We start from the raw sequence: 21,901 nt of genomic DNA on the forward strand, positions 1-21,901 counted from the left end.
CCCAGTACAGCTCAGTGCAGCCCAGTGCAGCCCAGTACAGCCCAGTGCAGCCCAGTGCAGCCCAGTACAGCTCAGTACAGCTCAGTACAGCCCAGTACAGCTCAGTGCAGCCCAGTACAGCTCAGTGCAGCCCAGTACAGCTCAGTGCAGCCCAGTACAGCTCAGTACAGCTCAGTGCGGCTCAGTACGGCTCAGTACGGCTCAGTACAGCTCAGTACGGCTCAGTGCAGCCCAGTGCAGCCCAGTGCAGCCCAGTACAGCCCAGTACAGCTCAGTACAGCCCAGTACAGCCCAGTACAGCCCAGTAAAGCCCAGTACAGCCCAGTACAGCTCAGTACAGCCCAGTGCAGCCCAGTACAGCTCAGTACAGCCAAGTACAGCTCAGTGCAGCCCAGTACAGCTCATTACAGCTCAGTACAGCTCAGTGCAGCCCAGTACAGCTCATTACAGCTCAGTACAGCTCAGTACAGCCCAGTAAAGCCCAGTACAGCCCAGTACAGCTCAGTACAGCCCAGTGCAGCCCAGTAAGGCTCAGTGCAGCCCAGTACAGCTCAGTACAGCCAAGTACAGCTCAGTGCAGCCCAGTACAGCTCATTACAGCTCAGTACAGCTCAGTGCAGCCCAGTACAGCTCATTACAGCTCAGTACAGCTCAGTGCAGCCCAGTACAGCTCAGTACAGCTCAGTACAGCCCAGTACAGCTCAGTGCAGCCCAGTACAGCTCATTACAGCTCAGTACAGCCCAGTAAAGCCCAGTGCAGCCCAGTACAGCTCAGTGCAGCTCGGTGCAGCCCAGTACAGCTCATTACAGCTCAGTACAGCCCAGTAAAGCCCAGTGCAGCCCAGTGCAGCTCAGTACAGCCCAGTACAGCTCAGTACAGCCCAGTGCAGCCCAGTAAAGCTCAGTACAGCCCATGCTGCTGCCGATGATGGTCTATGGAGGCTGCATGACGTATATATGCAATGAAGTGGCTGAAATTTTATTTATAAAAAGGAAAAGTGGGATAAAGCCGCAGCAATAGCAGTGCAGGTGGAGCCGCAGAGCCCGGACCACTGGACTGGAAAATACAAAGGAGGACAGGGCTGTAAAAAGTGAGACGTTGTATTTATTCCCAGCCCATGTGTGTCCACAACGTTTCGGCTCTGGTAATGGGCATTTTCAAAATGAACGCCGTTTCGCTCCCATGAGGAGCCTTTGTAACATCTGGGTGGGGTCTGTATGGAGCCCCCGGACATCGCTGGGGGTCAGGGCGGGATACATCGCTCACACGGGCTGAAGGTTAAACACCGTAAATTGCGCGGCGGCCTCTTCTGTGCGTCCAGGCAGAATAAGCTCCTTTCCTCGGTGGCTGCTTAATCATGTTGATGGGACGTTTGCAGCAGAGCGTCTTAGTGCTGGCGGCGCTGCGCTGCTCACGGTCCTGTCTTTTCTCTTACTGTCATAATCCCAAATTAGAGATGTGAAAAGACTTAATAAGAATTATCATTTCCTCCCATTTGCTACAGGCCATATTAGGGGGAGACGTCTCCAGTGTCCCCAGAACAGATCTCATCAGACATTCATACTGTGCTGCGCTCCACCAAGAATCCAGCTCCAAGAAAGTATCTACAGAGCCCTCAGTAATAGTGCACCCCAGTGATGTCACCGCTGATCTCTGGTGATGGATAGGCGGTGTTCCCAGTGATGTCACCTCTGATCTCTGGTGATGGATAGGCGGTGTTCTCAGTGATGTCACCTCTGATCTCTGGTGATGGATAGGCGGTGTTCTCAGTGATGTCACCGCTGATCTCTGGTGATGGATAGGAGGTGTTCTCAGTGATGTCACCTCTGATCTCTGGTGATGGATAGGTGGTGTTCTCAGTGATGTCACCGCTGATCTCTGGTGATGGATAGGAGGTGTTCTCAGTGATGTCACTGCTGATCTCTGGTGATGGATAGGAGGTGTTCTCAGTGATGTCACCGCTGATCTCTGGTGATGGATAGGAGATGTTCTCAGTGATGTTACTGCTGATCTCTGGTGATGGATAGGCGGTGTTCTCAGTGATGTCACCGCTGATCTCTGGTGATGGATAGGAGCTGTTCTCAGTGATGTCACCGCTGATCTCTGGTGATGGATAGGAGATGTTCTCAGTGATGTTACTGCTGATCTCTGGTGATGGATAGGAGGTGTTCTCAGTGATGTCACCTCTGATCTCTGGTGATGGATAGGAGGTGTTCTCAGTGATGTCACCGCTGATCTCTGGTGATGGATAGGCGGTGTTCTCAGTGATGTCATCGCTGATCTCTGGTGATGGATAGGAGGTGTTCTCATTGATGTCACCGCTGATCTCTGGTGATGGATAGGAGGTGTTCTCAGTGATGTCACCTCTGATCTCTGGTGATGGATAGGTGGTGTTCTCAGTGATGTCACCGCTGATCTCTGGTGATGGATAGGAGATGTTCTCAGTGATGGTACTGCTGATCTCTGGTGATGGATAGGAGGTGTTCTCAGTGATGTCACCGCTGATCTCTGGTAATGGATAGGAGGTGTTCTCATTGATGTCACCGCTGATCTCTGGTGATGGATAGGAGGTGTTCTCAGTGATGTCACCTCTGATCTCTGGTGATGGATAGGTGGTGTTCTCAGTGATGTCACCGCTGATCTCTGGTGATGGATAGGAGATGTTCTCAGTGATGTTACTGCTGATCTCTGGTGATGGATAGGAGGTGTTCTCAGTGATGTCACCGCTGATCTCTGGTGATGGATAGGAGATGTTCTCAGTGATGTCACCGCTGATCTCTGGTGATGGATAGGAGGTGTTCTCAGTGATGTCACCGCTGATCTCTGGTGATGGATAGGAGATGTTCTCAGTGATGTTACTGCTGATCTCTGGTGATGGATAGGAGGTGTTCTCAGTGATGTCACCGCTGATCTCTGGTGATGGATAGGAGGTGTTCTCAGTGATGTCACCGCTGATCTCTGGTGATGGATAGGAGATGTTCTCAGTGATGTTACTGCTGATCTCTGGTGATGGATAGGAGGTGTTCTCAGTGATGTTACTGCTGATCTCTGGTGATGGATAGGAGGTGTTCTCAGTGATGTCACCGCTGATCTCTGGTGATGGATAGGAGATGTTCTCAGTGATGTTACTGCTGATCTCTGGTGATGGATAGGAGGTGTTCTCAGTGATGTCACCGCTGATCTCTGGTGATGGATAGGAGGTGTTCTCAGTGATATCATCTCTGGTGATGGATAGGAGATGTTCTCAGTGATGTTACTGCTGATCTCTGGTGATGGATAGGAGGTGTTCTCAGTGATGTCACCGCTGATCTCTGGTGATGGATAGGAGGTGTTCTCAGTGATATCATCTCTGGTGATGGATAGGAGATGTTCTCAGTGATGTCACTGCTGATCTCTGGTGATGGATAGGCGGTGTTCTCAGTGATGTCACCGCTGATCTCTGGTGATGGATAGGAGGTGTTCTCAGTGATGTCACTGCTGATCTCTGGTGATGGATAGGAGGTGTTCTCAGTGATGTCACCGCTGATCTCTGGTGATGGATAGGAGGTGTTCTCAGTGATATCATCTCTGGTGATGGATAGGAGATGTTCTCAGTGATGTCACCGCTGATCTCTGGTGATGGATAGGAGGTGTTCTCAGTGATGTCACCGCTGATCTCTGGTGATGGATAGGAGGTGTTCTCAGTGATATCATCTCTGGTGATGGATAGGAGATGTTCTCAGTGATGTCACTGCTGATCTCTGGTGATGGATAGGCGGTGTTCTCAGTGATGTCACCGCTGATCTCTGGTGATGGATAGGAGGTGTTCTCAGTGATGTCACTGCTGATCTCTGGTGATGGATAGGAGGTGTTCTCAGTGATGTCACTGCTGATCTCTGGTGATGGATAGGAGGTGTTCTCAGTGATGTCACTGCTGATCTCTGGTGATGGATAGGTGGTGTTCTCAGTGATGTCACCGCTGATCTCTGGTGATGGATAGGCGGTGTTCTCAGTGATGTCACCGCTGATCTCTGGTGATGGATAGGAGGTGTTCTCAGTGATATCACCGCTGATCTCTGGTGATGGATAGGAGGTGTTCTCAGTGATGTCACTGCTGATCTCTGGTGATGGATAGGAGGTGTTCTCAGTGATGTCACCTCTGATCTCTGGTGATGGATAGGAGGTGTTCTCAGTGATGTCACCGCTGATCTCTGGTGATGGATAGGCGGTGTTCTCAGTGATGTCACCGCTGATCTCTGGTGATGGATAGGAGGTGTTCTCATTGATGTCACCGCTGATCTCTGGTGATGGATAGGAGGTGTTCTCAGTGATGTCACCTCTGATCTCTGGTGATGGATAGGTGGTGTTCTCAGTGATGTCACCGCTGATCTCTGGTGATGGATAGGAGGTGTTCTCAGTGATGTCACCTCTGATCTCTGGTGATGGATAGGAGGTGTTCTCAGTGATGTCACCGCTGATCTCTGGTGATGGATAGGCGGTGTTCTCAGTGATGTCACCGCTGATCTCTGGTGATGGATAGGCGCTGTTCTCAGTGATGTCACCGCTGATCTCTGGTAATGGATAGGTGGTGTTCTCAGTGATGTCACTGCTGATCTCTGATGATGGATAGGTGGTGTTCTCAGTGATGTCACTGCTGATCTCTGGTGATGGATAGGAGGTGTTCTCAGTGATATCACCGCTGATCTCTGGTGATGGATAGGTGGTGTTCTCAGTGATGTCACTGCTGATCTCTGGTGATGGATAGGAGGTGTTCTCAGTGATGTCACTGCTGATCTCTGGTGATGGATAGGAGGTGTTCTCAGTGATGTCACCGCTGATCTCTGGTGATGGATAGGAGGTGTTCTCAGTGATGTTACTGCTGATCTCTGGTGATGGATAGGCGGTGTTCTCAGTGATGTCACCTCTGATCTCTGGTGATGGATAGGTGGTGTTCTCAGTGATGTCACCGCTGATCTCTGGTGATGGATAGGAGGTGTTCTCAGTGATGTCACCGCTGATCTCTGGTGATGGATAGGAGGTGTTCTCAGTGATGTCACCGCTGATCTCTGGTGATGGATAGGTGGTGTTCTCAGTGATGTCACCGCTGATCTCTGGTGATGGATAGGTGGTGTTCTCAGTGATGTCACTGCTGATCTCTGGTGATGGATAGGAGGTGTTCTCAGTGATGTCACCGCTGATCTCTGGTGATGGATAGGAGGTGTTCTCAGTGATGTTACTGCTGATCTCTGGTGATGGATAGGCGGTGTTCTCAGTGATGTCACCTCTGATCTCTGGTGATGGATAGGAGGTGTTCTCAGTGATGTCACCGCTGATCTCTGGTGATGGATAGGAGGTGTTCTCAGTGATGTCACTGCTGATCTCTGGTGATGGATAGGAGGTGTTCTCAGTGATGTCACCGCTGATCTCTGGTGATGGATAGGCGGTGTTCTCAGTGATGTCACCGCTGATCTCTGGTGATGGATAGGAGGTGTTCTCAGTGATGTCACTGCTGATCTCTGGTGATGGATAGGAGGTGTTCTCAGTGATGTCACTGCTGATCTCTGGTGATGGATAGGAGGTGTTCTCAGTGATGTCACCGCTGATCTCTGGTGATGGATAGGAGGTGTTCTCAGTGATGTCACCGCTGATCTCTGGTGATGGATAGGCGGTGTTCTCAGTGATGTCACCGCTGATCTCTGGTGATGGATAGGAGGTGTTCTCAGTGATGTCACTGCTGATCTCTGGTGATGGATAGGAGGTGTTCTCAGTGATGTCACTGCTGATCTCTGGTGATGGATAGGCGGTGTTCTCAGTGATGTCACTGCTGATCTCTGGTGATGGATAGGAGGTGTTCTCAGTGATGTCACTGCTGATCTCTGGTGATGGATAGGAGGTGTTCTCAGTGATGTCACCGCTGATCTCTGGTGATGGATAGGAGGTGTTCTCAGTGATGTCACCGCTGATCTCTGGTGATGGATAGGCGGTGTTCTCAGTGATGTCACCGCTGATCTCTGGTGATGGATAGGAGGTGTTCTCAGTGATGTCACTGCTGATCTCTGGTGATGGATAGGAGGTGTTCTCAGTGATGTCACTGCTGATCTCTGGTGATGGATAGGAGGTGTTCTCAGTGATGTCACCGCTGATCTCTGGTGATGGATAGGAGGTGTTCTCAGTGATATCAACTCTGGTGATGGATAGGAGGTGTTCTCAGTGATGTCACCTCTGATCTCTGGTGATGGATAGGAGGTGTTCTCAGTGATGTCACCTCTGATCTCTGGTGATGGATAGGAGGTGTTCTCAGTGATGTCACCTCTGATCTCTGGTGATGGATAGGAGGTGTTCTCAGTGATGTCACCACTGATCTCTGGTGATGGATAGGAGGTGTTCTCAGTGATATCAACTCTGGTGATGGATAGGAGGTGTTCTCAGTGATGTCACCTCTGATCTCTGGTGATGGATAGGAGTTGTTCTCAGTGATGTCACCGCTGATCTCTGGTGATGGATAGGCGGTGTTTTCAGTGATGTCACTGCTGATCTCTGGTGATGGATAGGAGGTGTTCTCAGTGATGTCACCGCTGATCTCTGGTGATGGATAGGAGGTGTTCTCAGTGATGTCACTGCTGATCTCTGGTGATGGATAGGAGGTGTTCTCAGTGATGTCACTGCTGATCTCTGGTGATGGATAGGAGGTGTTCTCAGTGATGTCACCGCTGATCTCTGGTGATGGATAGGAGGTGTTCTCAGTGATGTCACCACTGATCTCTGGTGATGGATAGGAGGTGTTCTCAGTGATATCAACTCTGGTGATGGATAGGAGGTGTTCTCAGTGATGTCACCGCTGATCTCTGGTGATGGATAGGAGGTGTTCTCAGTGATGTCACCACTGATCTCTGGTTATGGATAGGAGGTGTTCTCAGTGATGTCACCGCTGATCTCTGGTGATGGATAGGAGGTGTTCTCAGTGATATCACCACTGATCTCTGGTGATGGATAGGCGGTGTTCTCAGTGATATCATCTCTGGTGATGGATAGGAGGTGTTCTCAGTGCTGTCACCACTGATCTCTGGTGATGGATAGGAGGTGTTCTCAGTGATATCATCTCTGGTGATGGATAGGAGGGGTTCTCAGTGATGTCACCGCTGATCTCTGGTGATGGATAGGAGGTGTTCTCAGTGATGTCACCTCTGATCTCTGGTGATGGATAGGAGGTGTTCTCAGTGATGTCACTGCTGATCTCTGGTGATGGATAGGTGGTGTTCTCAGTGATGTCACTGCTGATCTCTGGTGATGGATAGGAGGTGTTCTCAGTGATGTCACCGCTGATCTCTGGTGATGGATAGGAGGTGTTCTCAGTGATATCACCGCTGATCTCTGGTGATGGATAGGTGGTGTTCTCAGTGATGTCACTGCTGATCTCTGGTGATGGATAGGCGGTGTTCTCAGTGATGTCACCGCTGATCTCTGGTGATGGATAGGCGGTGTTCTCAGTGATGTCACCGCTGATCTCTGGTGATGGATAGGAGGTGTTCTCAGTGATGTCACTGCTGATCTCTGGTGATGGATAGGAGGTGTTCTCAGTGATATCACCACTGATCTCTGGTGATGGATAGGCGGTGTTCTCAGTGATGTCACCGCTGATCTCTGGTGATGGATAGGAGGTGTTCTCAGTGATATCATCTCTGGTGATGGATAGGAGGTGTTCTCAGTGATATCATCTCTGGTGATGGATAGGAGGTGTTCTCAGTGATGTCACCGCTGATCTCTGGTGATGGATAGGAGGTGTTCTCAGTGATGTCACCACTGATCTCTGGTGATGGATAGGAGGTGTTCTCAGTGATGTCACCACTGATCTCTGGTGATGGATAGGAGGTGTTCTCAGTGATGTCACCGCTGATCTCTGGTGATGGATAGGAGGTGTTCTCAGTGATATCATCTCTGGTAATGGATAGGAGGTGTTCTCAGTGATGTCACCGCTGATCTCTGGTGATGGATAGGAGGTGTTCTCAGTGATATCATCTCTGGTAATGGATAGGAGGTGTTCTCAGTGATGTCACCGCTGATCTCTGGTGATGGATAGGAGGTGTTCTCAGTGATGTCACCGCTGATCTCTGGTGATGGATAGGAGGTGTTCTCAGTGATGTCACCGCTGATCTCTGGTGATGGATAGGTGGTGTTCTCAGTGATGTCACCGCTGATCTCTGGTGATGGATAGGTGGTGTTCTCAGTGATGTCACTGCTGATCTCTGGTGATGGATAGGTGGTGTTCTCAGTGATGTCACCGCTGATCTCTGGTGATGGATAGGTGGTGTTCTCAGTGATGTCACTGCTGATCTCTGGTGATGGATAGGAGGTGTTCTCAGTGATGTCACTGCTGATCTCTGGTGATGGATAGGTGGTGTTCTCAGTGATGTCACTGCTGATCTCTGGTGATGGATAGGAGGTGTTCTCAGTGATGTCACCGCTGATCTCTGGTGATGGATAGGTGGTGTTCTCAGTGATGTCACTGCTGATCTCTGGTGATGGATAGGAGGTGTTCTCAGTGATGTCACTGCTGATCTCTGGTGATGGATAGGAGGTGTTCTCAGTGATGTCACCGCTGATCTCTGGTGATGGATAGGAGGTGTTCTCAGTGATGTCACCGCTGATCTCTGGTGATGGATAGGAGGTGTTCTCAGTGATGTCACCGCTGATCTCTGGTGATGGATAGGAGGTGTTCTCTGGAGTCTATGGAGGATGGATCCGTTACCTGATCTCTATTTATCTTCCATTTGAAATGGATCCTGTAAGACAAAAGCTGATACATTACAAAAGAAAGAAAAACGGAATATAAATAGTGATCAGGTAACGGATCCGTTTTCCATAGACTCCAATGTTAAAAAAATGGATCCTGCAAAAATCAGTTATTTAATGACAAACAAGAAAGTTGTTTTTGCAGATGTTTTTTCCCACTGGATCTCTGCAGGATCCGCTCTGACAGATGATTACTGGATCTGTGATCACTGCTGGATCCGATCTGACAGATGATTACTGGACGTGTGAACGCCGCCTTACGCTGTTATCTTTGTGCCTCTGGATAATCTGTTATTATGTATAATCTGCAGTCATAATATGATATGATCTTTACAGGATTCCAATAATCTCATTAGTTACAGCCTGTGCTATAATCCCATGTAGATACAATGTAATCTGTGATATAATTTCTGCCCTGGGGAGGTAATAGTTAAATCGCTGACGTTCTGTTCATTCCTGCAGATCGGTCTATTTAGGTTAATTATTGATACATGGCGGAGGCAGCGGTGACTGTTATTACGGCTCCTACCCCTGACATGTATCTGTATGACGGGGACATAGGGGACAGCGGTAAATCTGGTAATCCGGACACATTGCGGTAAATCTGGTAATCCGAACACATTGCGGTAAATCTGGTAATCCGGACACATTGCGGTAAATCTGGTAATCCGGACACATTGCGGTAAATCTGGTAATCCGGACACATTGCGGTAAATCTGGTAATCCGGACACATTGCGGTAAATCTGGTAATCCAGACACATTGCAGCACATTAGTGATCGTGTGTCCGATGGGAATCTTGTGTAAGTGAAGGCATCTAACAGATCAGACCTGTGACCGTACAGTGCACTGCCCCTTCAGGCTGCACAGACTTTTTTTATGGTTGATCCCATCAGGATTCAGAAGCTTCTAGATAAAAATATTTACTACAATGGGGAACTGATAATACAGTTACATGAGATTTAGAGCCCCGATACCTGCGGCTAACTTTTTTCTGAACTGTAAATTATTTGTTCTCATTGATCAGTAACAGAAATAATTCTCTCCACAAACAGAAGTGTCCGTGGCCCTACTGGAGGTGTACGTGGAGCAGAAATCCGTGACAGTAATAGAAGGGCAAAGTGTCACACTCCCCGTCTGGTATTCAAGCAGCTCAGATGACAAACCGTACATCACCTGGTATATACAGCGAGCGCAGGAGGAGCAGACACAGGTATAGTATGGAAATACTGCCCCCTGTGTACAAGAATATAACTACTATAATACTGCCCCCTGTGTACAAGAATATAACTACTACAATACTGCCCCCTATGTACAAGAATATAACTACTATAATACTGCTCCTATGTACAAGAATATAACTACTATAATACTACCCCTATGTACAAGAATATAACTACTACAATACTGCCCCTATGTACCAGAATATAACTACTATAATACTGCCCCTGTGTACAAGAATATAGCTACTATAATACTGCCCTCTATGTACAAGAATATAACTACTATAATACTGCCCCTATGTACAAGAATATAACTACTATAATACTGCCCCCTATGTACAAGAATATAACTACTATAATACTGCTCCCTATGTACAAGAATATAACTACTATAATACTGCCCCCTATGTACAAGAATATAACTACTATAATACTGCTCCTATGTACAAGAATATAACTACTATAATACTCCCCCTATGTACAAGAATATAACTACTATAATACTGCCCCTATGTATAAGAATATAACTACTATAATACTGCCCCCTATATACAAGAATATAACTGCTATAATACTGCCCCCTATAAACAAGAATATAACTACTACAATACTGCCCCCTGTGTACAAGAATATAGGTACTATAATACTGCCCTCTATGTACAAGAATATAACTACTATAATACTGCCCCTATATACAAGAATATAACTACTATAATACAGCTCCTATATACAAGAATATAACTACTATAATACTGCCCCTATGTACAAGAATATAACTACTATAATACTGCCCCCTATGTACAAGAATATAACTACTATAATACTGCTCCCTATGTACAAGAATATAACTACTATAATACTGCCCCCTATGTACAAGAATATAACTACTATAATAGTGCTCCTATGTACAAGAATATAACTACTATAATACTCCCCCTATGTACAAGAATATAACTACTATAATACTGCCCCTATGTATAAGAATATAACTACTATAATACTGCCCCCTATATACAAGAATATAACTGCTATAATACTGCCCCCTATATACAAGAATATAACTACTACAATACTGCCCCCTGTGTACAAGAATATAGCTACTATAATACTGCCCTCTATGTACAAGAATATAACTACTATAATACTGCCCCTATATACAAGAATATAACTACTATAATACTGCCCCTATATACAAGAATATAACTACTATTATACTGCCCCCTGTGTACAAGAATATAACTACTACAATACTGCCCCCTGTGTACAAGAATATAACTACTATAATACTGCCCTCTATGTACAAGAATATAACTACTATAATACTGCCCCTATGTACAAGAATATAACTACTATAATACTGCCCCTATGTACAAGAATATAACTACTATAATACTGCCCTCTATGTACAAGAATATAACTACTATAATACTGCCCTCTATGTACAAGAATATAACTACTATAATACTGCCCCTATGTACAAGAATATAACTACTATAATACTGCCCTCTATGTACAAGAATATAACTACTATAATACTGCCCCTATGTACAAGAATATAACTACTATAATACTGCCCTCTATGTACAAGAATATAACTACTATAATACTGCCTCCTATGTGCAAGAATATAACTACTATAATACTGCCCCTATATACAAGAATGTAACTACTATAATACTGCTCCTATATACAAGAATATAGCTACTATAATACTGCCCCTATATACAAGAATGTAACTACTATAATACTGCCCCCTATGTACAAGAATATAACTACTATAATACTGCCCCCTATGTACAAGAATATAACTACTATAATACTGCTCCTATGTACAAGAATATAACTACTATAATACTGCCCCCTATGTACAGGAATATAACTACTATAATACTGCCCCTATGTACAAGAATATAACTACTATAATACTGCCCCAATATACAAGAATATAACTACTATAATACTGCCCCTATGTACAAGAATATAACTACTATAATACTGCTCCTATGTACAAGAATATAACTACTATAATACTGCCCCCTATGTACAGGAATATAACTACTATAATACTGCCCCTATGTACAAGAATATAACTACTACAATACTGCCCCCTATGTACAGGAATATAACTACTATAATACTGCCCCTATGTACAAGAATATAACTACTATAATACTGCTCCTATGTACAAGAATATAACTACTATAATACTGCTCCTATGTGCAAGAATATAACTACTATAATACTGCCCCTATATACAAGAATATAACTACTATAATACTGCCCCCTATATACAAGAATATAACTACTATAATACTGCTCCTATGTACAAGAATATAACTACTATAATACTGCCCTTATGTACAAGAATATAACTACTATAATACTGCTCCTATGTACAAGAATATAGCTACTATAATACTGCTCCTATGTACAAGAATATAACTACTATAATACTGCCCCTATGTACAAGAATATAACTACTATAATACTGCCCCTATGTACAAGAATATAACTACTATAATACTGCTCCTATGTACAAGAATATAACTACTATAATACTGCCCTCTATGTACAAGAATATAACTACTATAATACTGCCCCTATGTACAAGAATATAACTACTATAATACTGCTCCTATGTACAAGAATATAACTACTATAATACTGCCCCCTATGTACAAGAATATAACTACTATAATACTGCTCCTATGTACAAGAATATAACTACTATAATACTGCCCTCTATGTACAAGAATATAACTACTATAATACTGCCCCTATGTACAAGAATATAACTACTATAATACTGCCCCTATGTACAAGAATATAACTACTATAATACTGCCCTCTATGTACAAGAATATAACTACTATAATACTGCCCTCTATGTACAAGAATATAACTACTATAATACTGCCCCTATGTACAAGAATATAGCTACTATAATACTGCCCCTATGTACAAGAATATAACTACTATAATACTGCCCCCTATATACAAGAATATAACTACTATAATACTGCCCCTATGTACAAGAATATAACTGCTATAATACTGCCCCCTAAGTTTGGTCTTTCCTCTGCGCTCTTGTCACTGTTGCACTTATTTGCAGATCCTGAGATACATGGACGGAGAGGCTGACATCGCGGAGGGCTTCAGGGGCCGGTTGGATTTTGTGTATAAGATGCCGTCCAGGAACATTTCTATTGTGATTAATAAGACTCAGTCCTCGGACTCGGGACAATATCGCTGCTACGTGAATGTGCGCAATGATCAGAACGTGGGGAGCAGCAACATCGGGGTGATTGATGTGTCCATCCTGGGTGAGTGCGGGCGCTGTACTATAATGCACAATGCTGGCAGCTCAGGACGTGACTGTGCGGAGGGAGCGACGATCTGCAGAAATCATTATCATCACACAATGCAGCAATGAATGGATAATACACAGCGGAGGGTGCAGCCGGGGAGAGGGGGGGGCAGCTGGGGGGAAGGGGGGGCAGCCGGGGGGAGGGGGGGGAAGCTGGGGGGAAGGGGGGGCAGCCGGGGGGAGGGGGGGGAAGCTGGGGGGAAGGGGGGGCAGCTGGGGGGAGGGGGGGGCAGCTGGGGGGAAGGGGGGGCAGCCGGGGGGAGGGGGGGGAAGCTGGGGGGAAGGGGGGGCAGCCGGGGGGAGGGGGGGGACAAAGCACAGGAACCGCGGATATTTATAGGGTTTATTGTGCAGTAGGAAAAATGCAGCTCCACCCAAACTACAGAATCCCCGCACCTTGTATTGTACCCGGCCAAGAGCGGAGGGAACACAACTAGTGTAATGGAGAAACCCTCCACAACATGATCCGACGCCTCCTCCATAACAAGACCGCTCACAGTCACCTCCTCCATAACATTACCGGTCACAGTCACCTCCTCCATAACATTACCGCTCACAGTCACCTCCTCCATAACATTACCGCTCACAGTCACCTCCTCCATAACATTACTGATCACAGTCACCTCCTCCATAACAAGACCGCTCACAGTCACCTCCTCCATAACATTACCGGTCACAGTCACCTCCTCCATAACATTACCGGCCACAGTCACCTCCTCCATAACAAGACCGCTCACAGTCACCTCCTCCATAACATTACCGGCCACAGTCGCCTACTCCATAACATTACCGGCCACAGTCCCCTCCTCCATAACATTACCGGTCACAGTCACCTCCTCCATAACATTACCGGTCACAGTCACCTCCTCCATAACATTACCGGCCACAGTCGCCTACTCCATAACATTACCGTTCACAGTCACCTCCTCCATAACATTACTGGTCACAGTTACCTCCTCCATAACATTACCGGCCACAGTCACCTCCTCCATAACATTACCGCTCACAGTCACCTCCTCCATAACATTACCGGTCACAGTCACCTCCTCCATAACATTACCGGTCACAGTCTCCTCCTCCATAACATTACCGGTCACAGTCACCTCCTCCATAACATTACCGGTCACAGTCACCTCCTCCATAACATTACTGATCACAGTCACCTCCTCCATAACATTACCGGTCACAGTCACCTCCTCCATAACATTACCGGTCACAGTCACCTCCTCCATAACATTACCGGTCACAGTCTCCTCCTCCATAACATTACCGGTCACAGTCACCTCCTCCATAACATTACCGGTCACAGTCACCTCCTCCATAACATTACTGATCACAGTCACCTCCTCCATAACATTACCGGCCACAGTCACCTCCTCCATAACATTACCGGTCACAGTCTCCTCCTCCATAACATTACCGGTCACAGTCTCCTCCTCCATAACATTACCGGTCACAGTCACCTCCTCCATAACATTACCGGCCACAGTCACCTCCTCCATAACTTACCGGTCACAGTCACCTCCTCCATAACATTACCGGTCACAGTCACCTCCTCCATAACATTACCAGACACAGTCACCTCCTCCATAACATTACCGACCACAGTCACCTCCTCCATAACATTACTGGACACAGCCACCTCCTCCATAATATTACCGGTCACAGTCACCTCCTCCATAACATTACTGGACACAGCCACCTCCTCCATAATATTACCGGTCACAGTCACCTCCTCCATAACATTACTGGACACAGCCACCTCCTCCATAATATTACCGGCCACAGTCGCCTCCTCCATAACATTACCGGACACAGTCACCTCCTCCATAACATTACTGATCACAGTCACCTCCTCCATAACATTACCGGTCACAGTCACCTCCTCCATAACATTACCGGTCACAGTCACCTCCTCCATAACATTACCGGTCACAGTCACCTCCTCCATAACATTACTGATCACAGTCACCTCCTCCATAACATTACCGCTCACAGTCACCTCCTCCATAACATTACCGGTCACAGTCACCTCCTCCATAACATTACCGCTCACAGTCACCTCCTCCATAACATTACCGGTCACAGTCACCTCCTCCATAACATTACCGGCCACAGTCACCTCCTCCATAACATTACCGGTCACAGTCACCTCCTCCATAACATCACCGGCCACAGTCACCTCCTCCATAACATTACCGGCCACAGTCTCCTCCTCCATAACATTACCGGCCACAGTCACCTCCTCCATAACATTACCGGCCACAGTCACCTCCTCCATAACATTACCGGTCACAGTCACCTCCTCCATGACATTACCGCTCACAGTCACCTCCTCCATAACATTACCGGTCACAGTCACCTCCTCCATAACCTTACCGCTCACAGTCACCTCCTCCATAACATTACCGGTCACAGTCTCCTCCTCCATGACATTACCAGACACAGTCACCTCCTCCATAACATTACCGGCCACAGTCACCTCCTCCATAACATCACCGGCCACAGTCACCTCCTCCATAACATTACCGGTCACAATCACCTCCTCCATAACATTACCGGTCACAATCACCTCCTCCATAACATTACCGGTCACAGTCACCTCCTCCATAACATTACTGATCACAGTCACCTCCTCCATAACATTACCGGCCACAGTCACCTCCTCCATAACATTACCGGTCACAGTCACCTCCTCCATAACATTACCGGTCACAGTCACATCCTCCATAACATTACCGGTCACAGTCACCTCCTCCATAACATTACCGGCCACAGTCACTTCCTCCATAACATCACCGGTCACAGTCACCTCCTCCATAACATTACTGATCACAGTCACCTCCTCCATAACATTACCGGTCACAGTCACCTCCTCCATAACATCACCGGTCACAGTCACCTCCTCCATAACATTACCGCTCACAGTCACCTCCTCCATAACATTACCGCTCACAGTCACCTCCTCCATAACATTACTGATCACAGTCACCTCCTCCATAACATTACCGGCCACAGTCACCTCCTCCATAACATTGCCGGCCACAGTCACCTCCTCCATAACATTACCGGTCACAGTCACATCCTCCATAACATTACCGGTCACAGTCACCTCCTCCATAACATTACCGCTCACAGTCACCTCCTCCATAACATTACTGATCACAGTCACCTCCTCCATAACATTACTGATCACAGTCACCTCCTCCATAACATTACTGATCACAGTCACCTCCTCCATAACATTACTGATCACAGTCACCTCCTCCATAACATTACTGATCACAGTCACCTCCTCCATAACATTACTGATCACAGTCACCTCCTCCATAACATTACTGGTCACAGTCACATCCTCCATAACATTATCGGTCACAGTCACCTCCTCCATAACATTACCGATCACAGTCACCTCCTCTATAGCATTACTGATCACAGTCACCTCCTCTATAGCATTACTGATCACAGTCACATCCTCCATAACATTACCGGTCACAGTCACCTCCTCCATAACATTACCGGCCACAGTCACCTCCTCCATAACATTACCGGCCACAGTCACCTCCTCCATAACATTACCGGTCACAGTCACCTCCTCCATAACATTACCGGTCACAGTCACCTCCTCCATAACATTACCGATCACAGTCACATCCTCCATAACATTACCGGTCACAGTCACCTCCTCCATAACATTACCGGCCACAGTCACCTCCTCCATAACATTGCCGGCCACAGTCACCTCCTCCATAACATTACTGATCACAGTCACCTCCTCCATAACATTACCGGTCACAGTCACCTCCTCCATAACATTACCGGTCACAGTCACCTCCTCCATAACATTACTGATCACAGTCACCTCCTCCATAACATTACCGGCCACAGTCACCTAGTCCATAACATTACCGGCCACAGTCACCTCCTCCATAACATTACCGGCCACAGTCACCTCCTCCATAACATTACCGGTCACAGTCACCTCCTCCATAACATTACCGGTCACAGTCACCTCCTCCATAACATTACCGGTCACATTCACCTCCTCCATAACATTACCGGCCACAGTCACCTCCTCCATAATATTACCGGTCACAGTCACCTCCTCCATAACATTACCGGTCACAGTCTCCTCCTCCATAACATTACCGGCCACAGTCACCTCCTCCATAACATTACTGGTCACAATCACCTGCTCCATAACATTACCGGTCACAGTCACCTCCTCCATAACATTACCGCTCAGTCACCTCCTCCATAACATTACCGGCCACAGTCACCTCCTCTATAGCATTACTGATCACAGTCACCTCCTCTATAGCATTACTGATCACAGTCACCTCCTCTATAGCATTACTGATCACAGTCACCTCCTCTATAGCATTACCGGTCACAGTCACCTCCTCTATAACATTACTGATCACAGTCACCTCCTCTATAGCATTACCGGTCACAGTCACCTCCTCTATAACATTACTGGTCACAGTCACCTCCTCCATAACATTACCGGTCACAGTCACCTCCTCTATAGCATTACCAGTCACAGTCACCTCCTCTATAGCATTACTGGACAAAGTCACCTCCTCCATAACATTACCGATCACAGTCACATCCTCCATAACATTACCGGTCACAGTCACCTCCTCCATAACATTACCGCTCACAGTCACATCCTCCATAACATTACCGGTCACAGTCACCTCCTCCATAACATTACTGATCACAGTCACCTCCTCCATAACATTACCGCTCACAGTCACCTCCTCCATAACATTACCGGTCACAGTCACCTCCTCCATAACATTACTGATCACAGTCACCTCCTCCATAACATTACCGGCCACAGTCACCTCCTCCATAACATTACCGGCCACAGTCACCTCCTCCATAACATTACCGGCCACAGTCACCTCCTCCATAACATTACCGATCACAGTCACCTCCTCCCTGACATTACCGGCCACAGTCACCTCCTCCATAACATTACCGGCCACAGTCACCTCCTCCATAACATTACCGGTCACAGTCTCCTCCTCCATAACATTACCGGTCACAGTCACCTCCTCCATAACATTACCGCTCAGTCACCTCCTCCATAACATTACCGGCCACAGTCACCTCCTCTATAGCATTACTGATCACAGTCACCTCCTCCATAACATTACCGGCCACAGTCACCTCCTCCATAACATTACCGGTCACAATCACCTCCTCCATAACATTACCGGTCACAGTCACCTCCTCCATAACATTACCGCTCAGTCACCTCCTCCATAACATTACCGGCCACAGTCACCTCCTCTATAGCATTACTGATCACAGTCACCTCCTCCATAACATTACCGGTCACAGTCACCTCCTCCATAACATTACCGGTCACAGTCACCTCCTCCATAACATTACCGGTCACAGTCACCTCCTCTATAGCATTACCGGTCACAGTCACCTCCTCTATAACATTACTGATCACAGTCACCTCCTCTATAGCATTACTGATCACAGTCACCTCCTCCATAACATTACCGGTCACAGTCAGCTCCTCTATAACATTACTGATCACAGTCACCTCCTCTATAGCATTACCGGTCACAGTCACCTCCTCCATAACATTACCGGTCACAGTCTCCTCCTCCATAACATTACCGGCCACAGTCACCTCCTCCATAACATTACCGGTCACAATCACCTCCTCCATAACATTACCGGTCACAGTCACCTCCTCCATAACATTACCGGCCACAGTCACCTCCTCCATAACATTACCGGTCACAGTCACCTCCTCTATAGCATTACCGATCACAGTCACCTTCTCCATAACATTACCGGTCACAGTCTCCTCCTCCATAACATTACCGGTCACAGTCACCTCCTCCATAACATTACCGGTCACAGTCACCTCCTCCATAACATTACCGGTCACAGTCACCTCCTCCATAACATTACCGGCCACAGTCACCTCCTCCATAACATTACTGATCACAGTCACCTCCTCCATAACATTACCGGTCACAGTCACCTCCTCCATAACATTACCGGTCACAGTCTCCTCCTCCATAACATTACCGGTCACAGTCACCTCCTCCATAACATTACCGGCCACAGTCACCTCCTCCATAACATTACCGGCCACAGTCACCTCCTCCATAACATTACTGATCACCGTCACCTCCTCCATAACATTACCGGCCACAGTCACCTCCTCCATGACATTACCGGCCACAGTCACCTCCTCCATGACATTACCGGCCACAGTCACCTCCTCCATGACATTACCGGCCACAGTCACCTCCTCCATGACATTACCGGTCACAGTCACCTCCTCCATGACATTACCGGTCACAGTCACCTCCTCCATAACATTACCGGTTACAGTCGCCTCCTCCATAACATTACTGGTCACAGTCACCTCCTCCATAACATTACCGGTCACAGTCACCTCCTCCATAACATTACCGGTCACAGTCGCCTCCTCCATAACATTACCGGCCACAGTCACCTCCTCTATTTATCTACTTTCCAATCAGAATATTGAGTGTCCTGAGGTAAAACTCCTCATTTTGTGACCGTCCATGTAAATTTAGGACATTCATTGACTGACAAGAATCGGGGGGCGGACACAGGGCAGAATCCCTCCTCTATTCACTGTTTGATCCCTTCTGATCCATTTGTAAGGTAGACGCTCTGCATTTTGGGGTCAGATCTCCATAGATCTGTGAGACATAGAAGAAGCCGGATAATTACAAATATTAACAGATTGCAAAACTTACCGTCCATGAGGGATGGTGCTCCCCCGCCATCTAGTGGTCATTCATGAATACTGCAGTCTGTATTTTAGTAGTTTTTCTCCCTACAGTATTTATAGAACAAGATGATATTAAGAATTAATTGTTGCCATATTTTTGTTTATTTAGTGCCTCCTTCTAAACCCAAATGTGAGTTACATGGAGATCCCTACATCAGTGCCAATGTTACCCTCAGCTGCAAGTCTTCGTTGGGGCGCCCTGTGCCCCTGTACTCCTGGATAAAGAAGGCCGGGGTCAATGTGGTTTACTTTCCTCCTGCTCTTGGTAACTTCGCTTCTTTATATATTCTCACTGTTGGATTCTCATCAATGATAAATGGTAGTGCAGATGAATGTGTTGCCCCCCAGCTCCGCAGGCGCGGACCCCCCTCCAGCCTGTGTGTCTCCAGCTGTAGCAGCTACATTAGTTTTGCAGTTAATGGACAGATGTCATGTGAAATATATATATATTAACCTGAGGAATGAAATGCAAAGTATGTTAGGTATTCACATAAACTATGATAAAGTCATTAAGGTTCAATGTCTCCCTGTATATCAATGCTGAAATACTCTGTGCTGCTCTGAGCTTTCTCGTGATGGGATATCTGTTGTTGCAGATGCAGCAAAGGGAACGTTAACGTTGACCAATCTCACAGCGGACAACACGGGGATGTATCTGTGCACGTCCCGGAACACGGCCGGGGTGTCGGAGTGCAGCATCACTGTGGAGGTGAAGTCTGGTGAGTGCGGCTGCGCAGAACATTAATGCCGCCAGAGAATTGTGCCGTCTCAGACGCCAATATTGATCATTGCTATTATTACTGCAGTTTCCAGGACGGCGATCATCGTGGGCGCAGTGGTGGGCTCCATTGTTGGGCTCTGCTGTCTGCTGGTCCTGGTAACGGTCCTGATTTACCTGTACCGACGAGGGAAGAAATCCGCACAAGAGGAGACTGAGAATGACATCAAGTAAGGAGCGCGCCTGTCATTATATCGCAGCTTCACTGTATGAAGGAGGTTATCGCCATCTCTGTGCAGAATTCTGACATTACGTGTATAGTACAGGGCCCCCTTGTGTGCACTATATAGCAATGTTTATGTCCACTCAGTAAGCCAAGGACACACACGCTCAGTCACCTCCTCCTAATGAGACCAGTGCTGGAGGACACACACGCTCAGTCACCTCCTCCTAATGAGACCAGTGCTGGAAGACACACACGCTCAGTCACCTCCTCCTAATGAGACCAGTGCTGGAGGACACACACGCTCAGTCACCTCCTCCTAATGAGCCGAGTGCTGGAGGACACACACGCTCAGTCACCTCCTCCTAATGAGACCAGTGCTGGAAGACACACACGCTCAGTCACCTCCTCCTAATGAGACCAGTGCTGGAGGACACACACGCTCAGTCACCTCCTCCTAATGAGCCGAGTGCTGGAGGACACACATGCTTAGTCATCTCTACCTAATGAACCCAGTGCTGGAGGACACACACGCTCAGCCCCCTCCACCTAATGAGCTGAGTGCTGGAGGACACACGCTCGGTCCCCTCCACTAATGAGTTGAGTGCTGGAGGACACACACGCTCAGTCACCTCCTCCTAATGAGCGGAGTGCTGGAAGACACACATGCTTAGTCACCTCCTCCCAATGAGCCGAGTACTGGAGGACACACACGTTCAGTCACCTCCTCCTAATGAGCCGAGTACTGGAGGACACACACGCTTAGTCACCTCCTCCCAATGAGCCGAGTGCTGGAAGA

General features: G+C 47.2%; 1 protein-coding gene across 1 annotated transcript in view; it reads left to right on the forward strand.

Moving 5' to 3' along the window:
• The window catches only part of ESAM (endothelial cell adhesion molecule), a 95,499-nt gene that overhangs the window by 67,962 nt on the left and 5,636 nt on the right, over positions 1 to 21,901 (forward strand). Inside the window, exons 2-6 of the mRNA XM_075328567.1 lie at positions 9,825 to 9,982; positions 13,105 to 13,315; positions 20,271 to 20,426; positions 20,758 to 20,880; positions 20,968 to 21,109. Coding sequence (XP_075184682.1) covers positions 9,825 to 9,982; positions 13,105 to 13,315; positions 20,271 to 20,426; positions 20,758 to 20,880; positions 20,968 to 21,109 — 790 coding nt within the window. The remainder of the gene's footprint in view (positions 1 to 9,824; positions 9,983 to 13,104; positions 13,316 to 20,270; positions 20,427 to 20,757; positions 20,881 to 20,967; positions 21,110 to 21,901) is intronic.

Source organism: Anomaloglossus baeobatrachus, chromosome 11 (genome assembly GCF_048569485.1).
Source record: "Anomaloglossus baeobatrachus isolate aAnoBae1 chromosome 11, aAnoBae1.hap1, whole genome shotgun sequence".
Lineage (NCBI taxonomy): Eukaryota > Metazoa > Chordata > Amphibia > Anura > Aromobatidae > Anomaloglossus > Anomaloglossus baeobatrachus.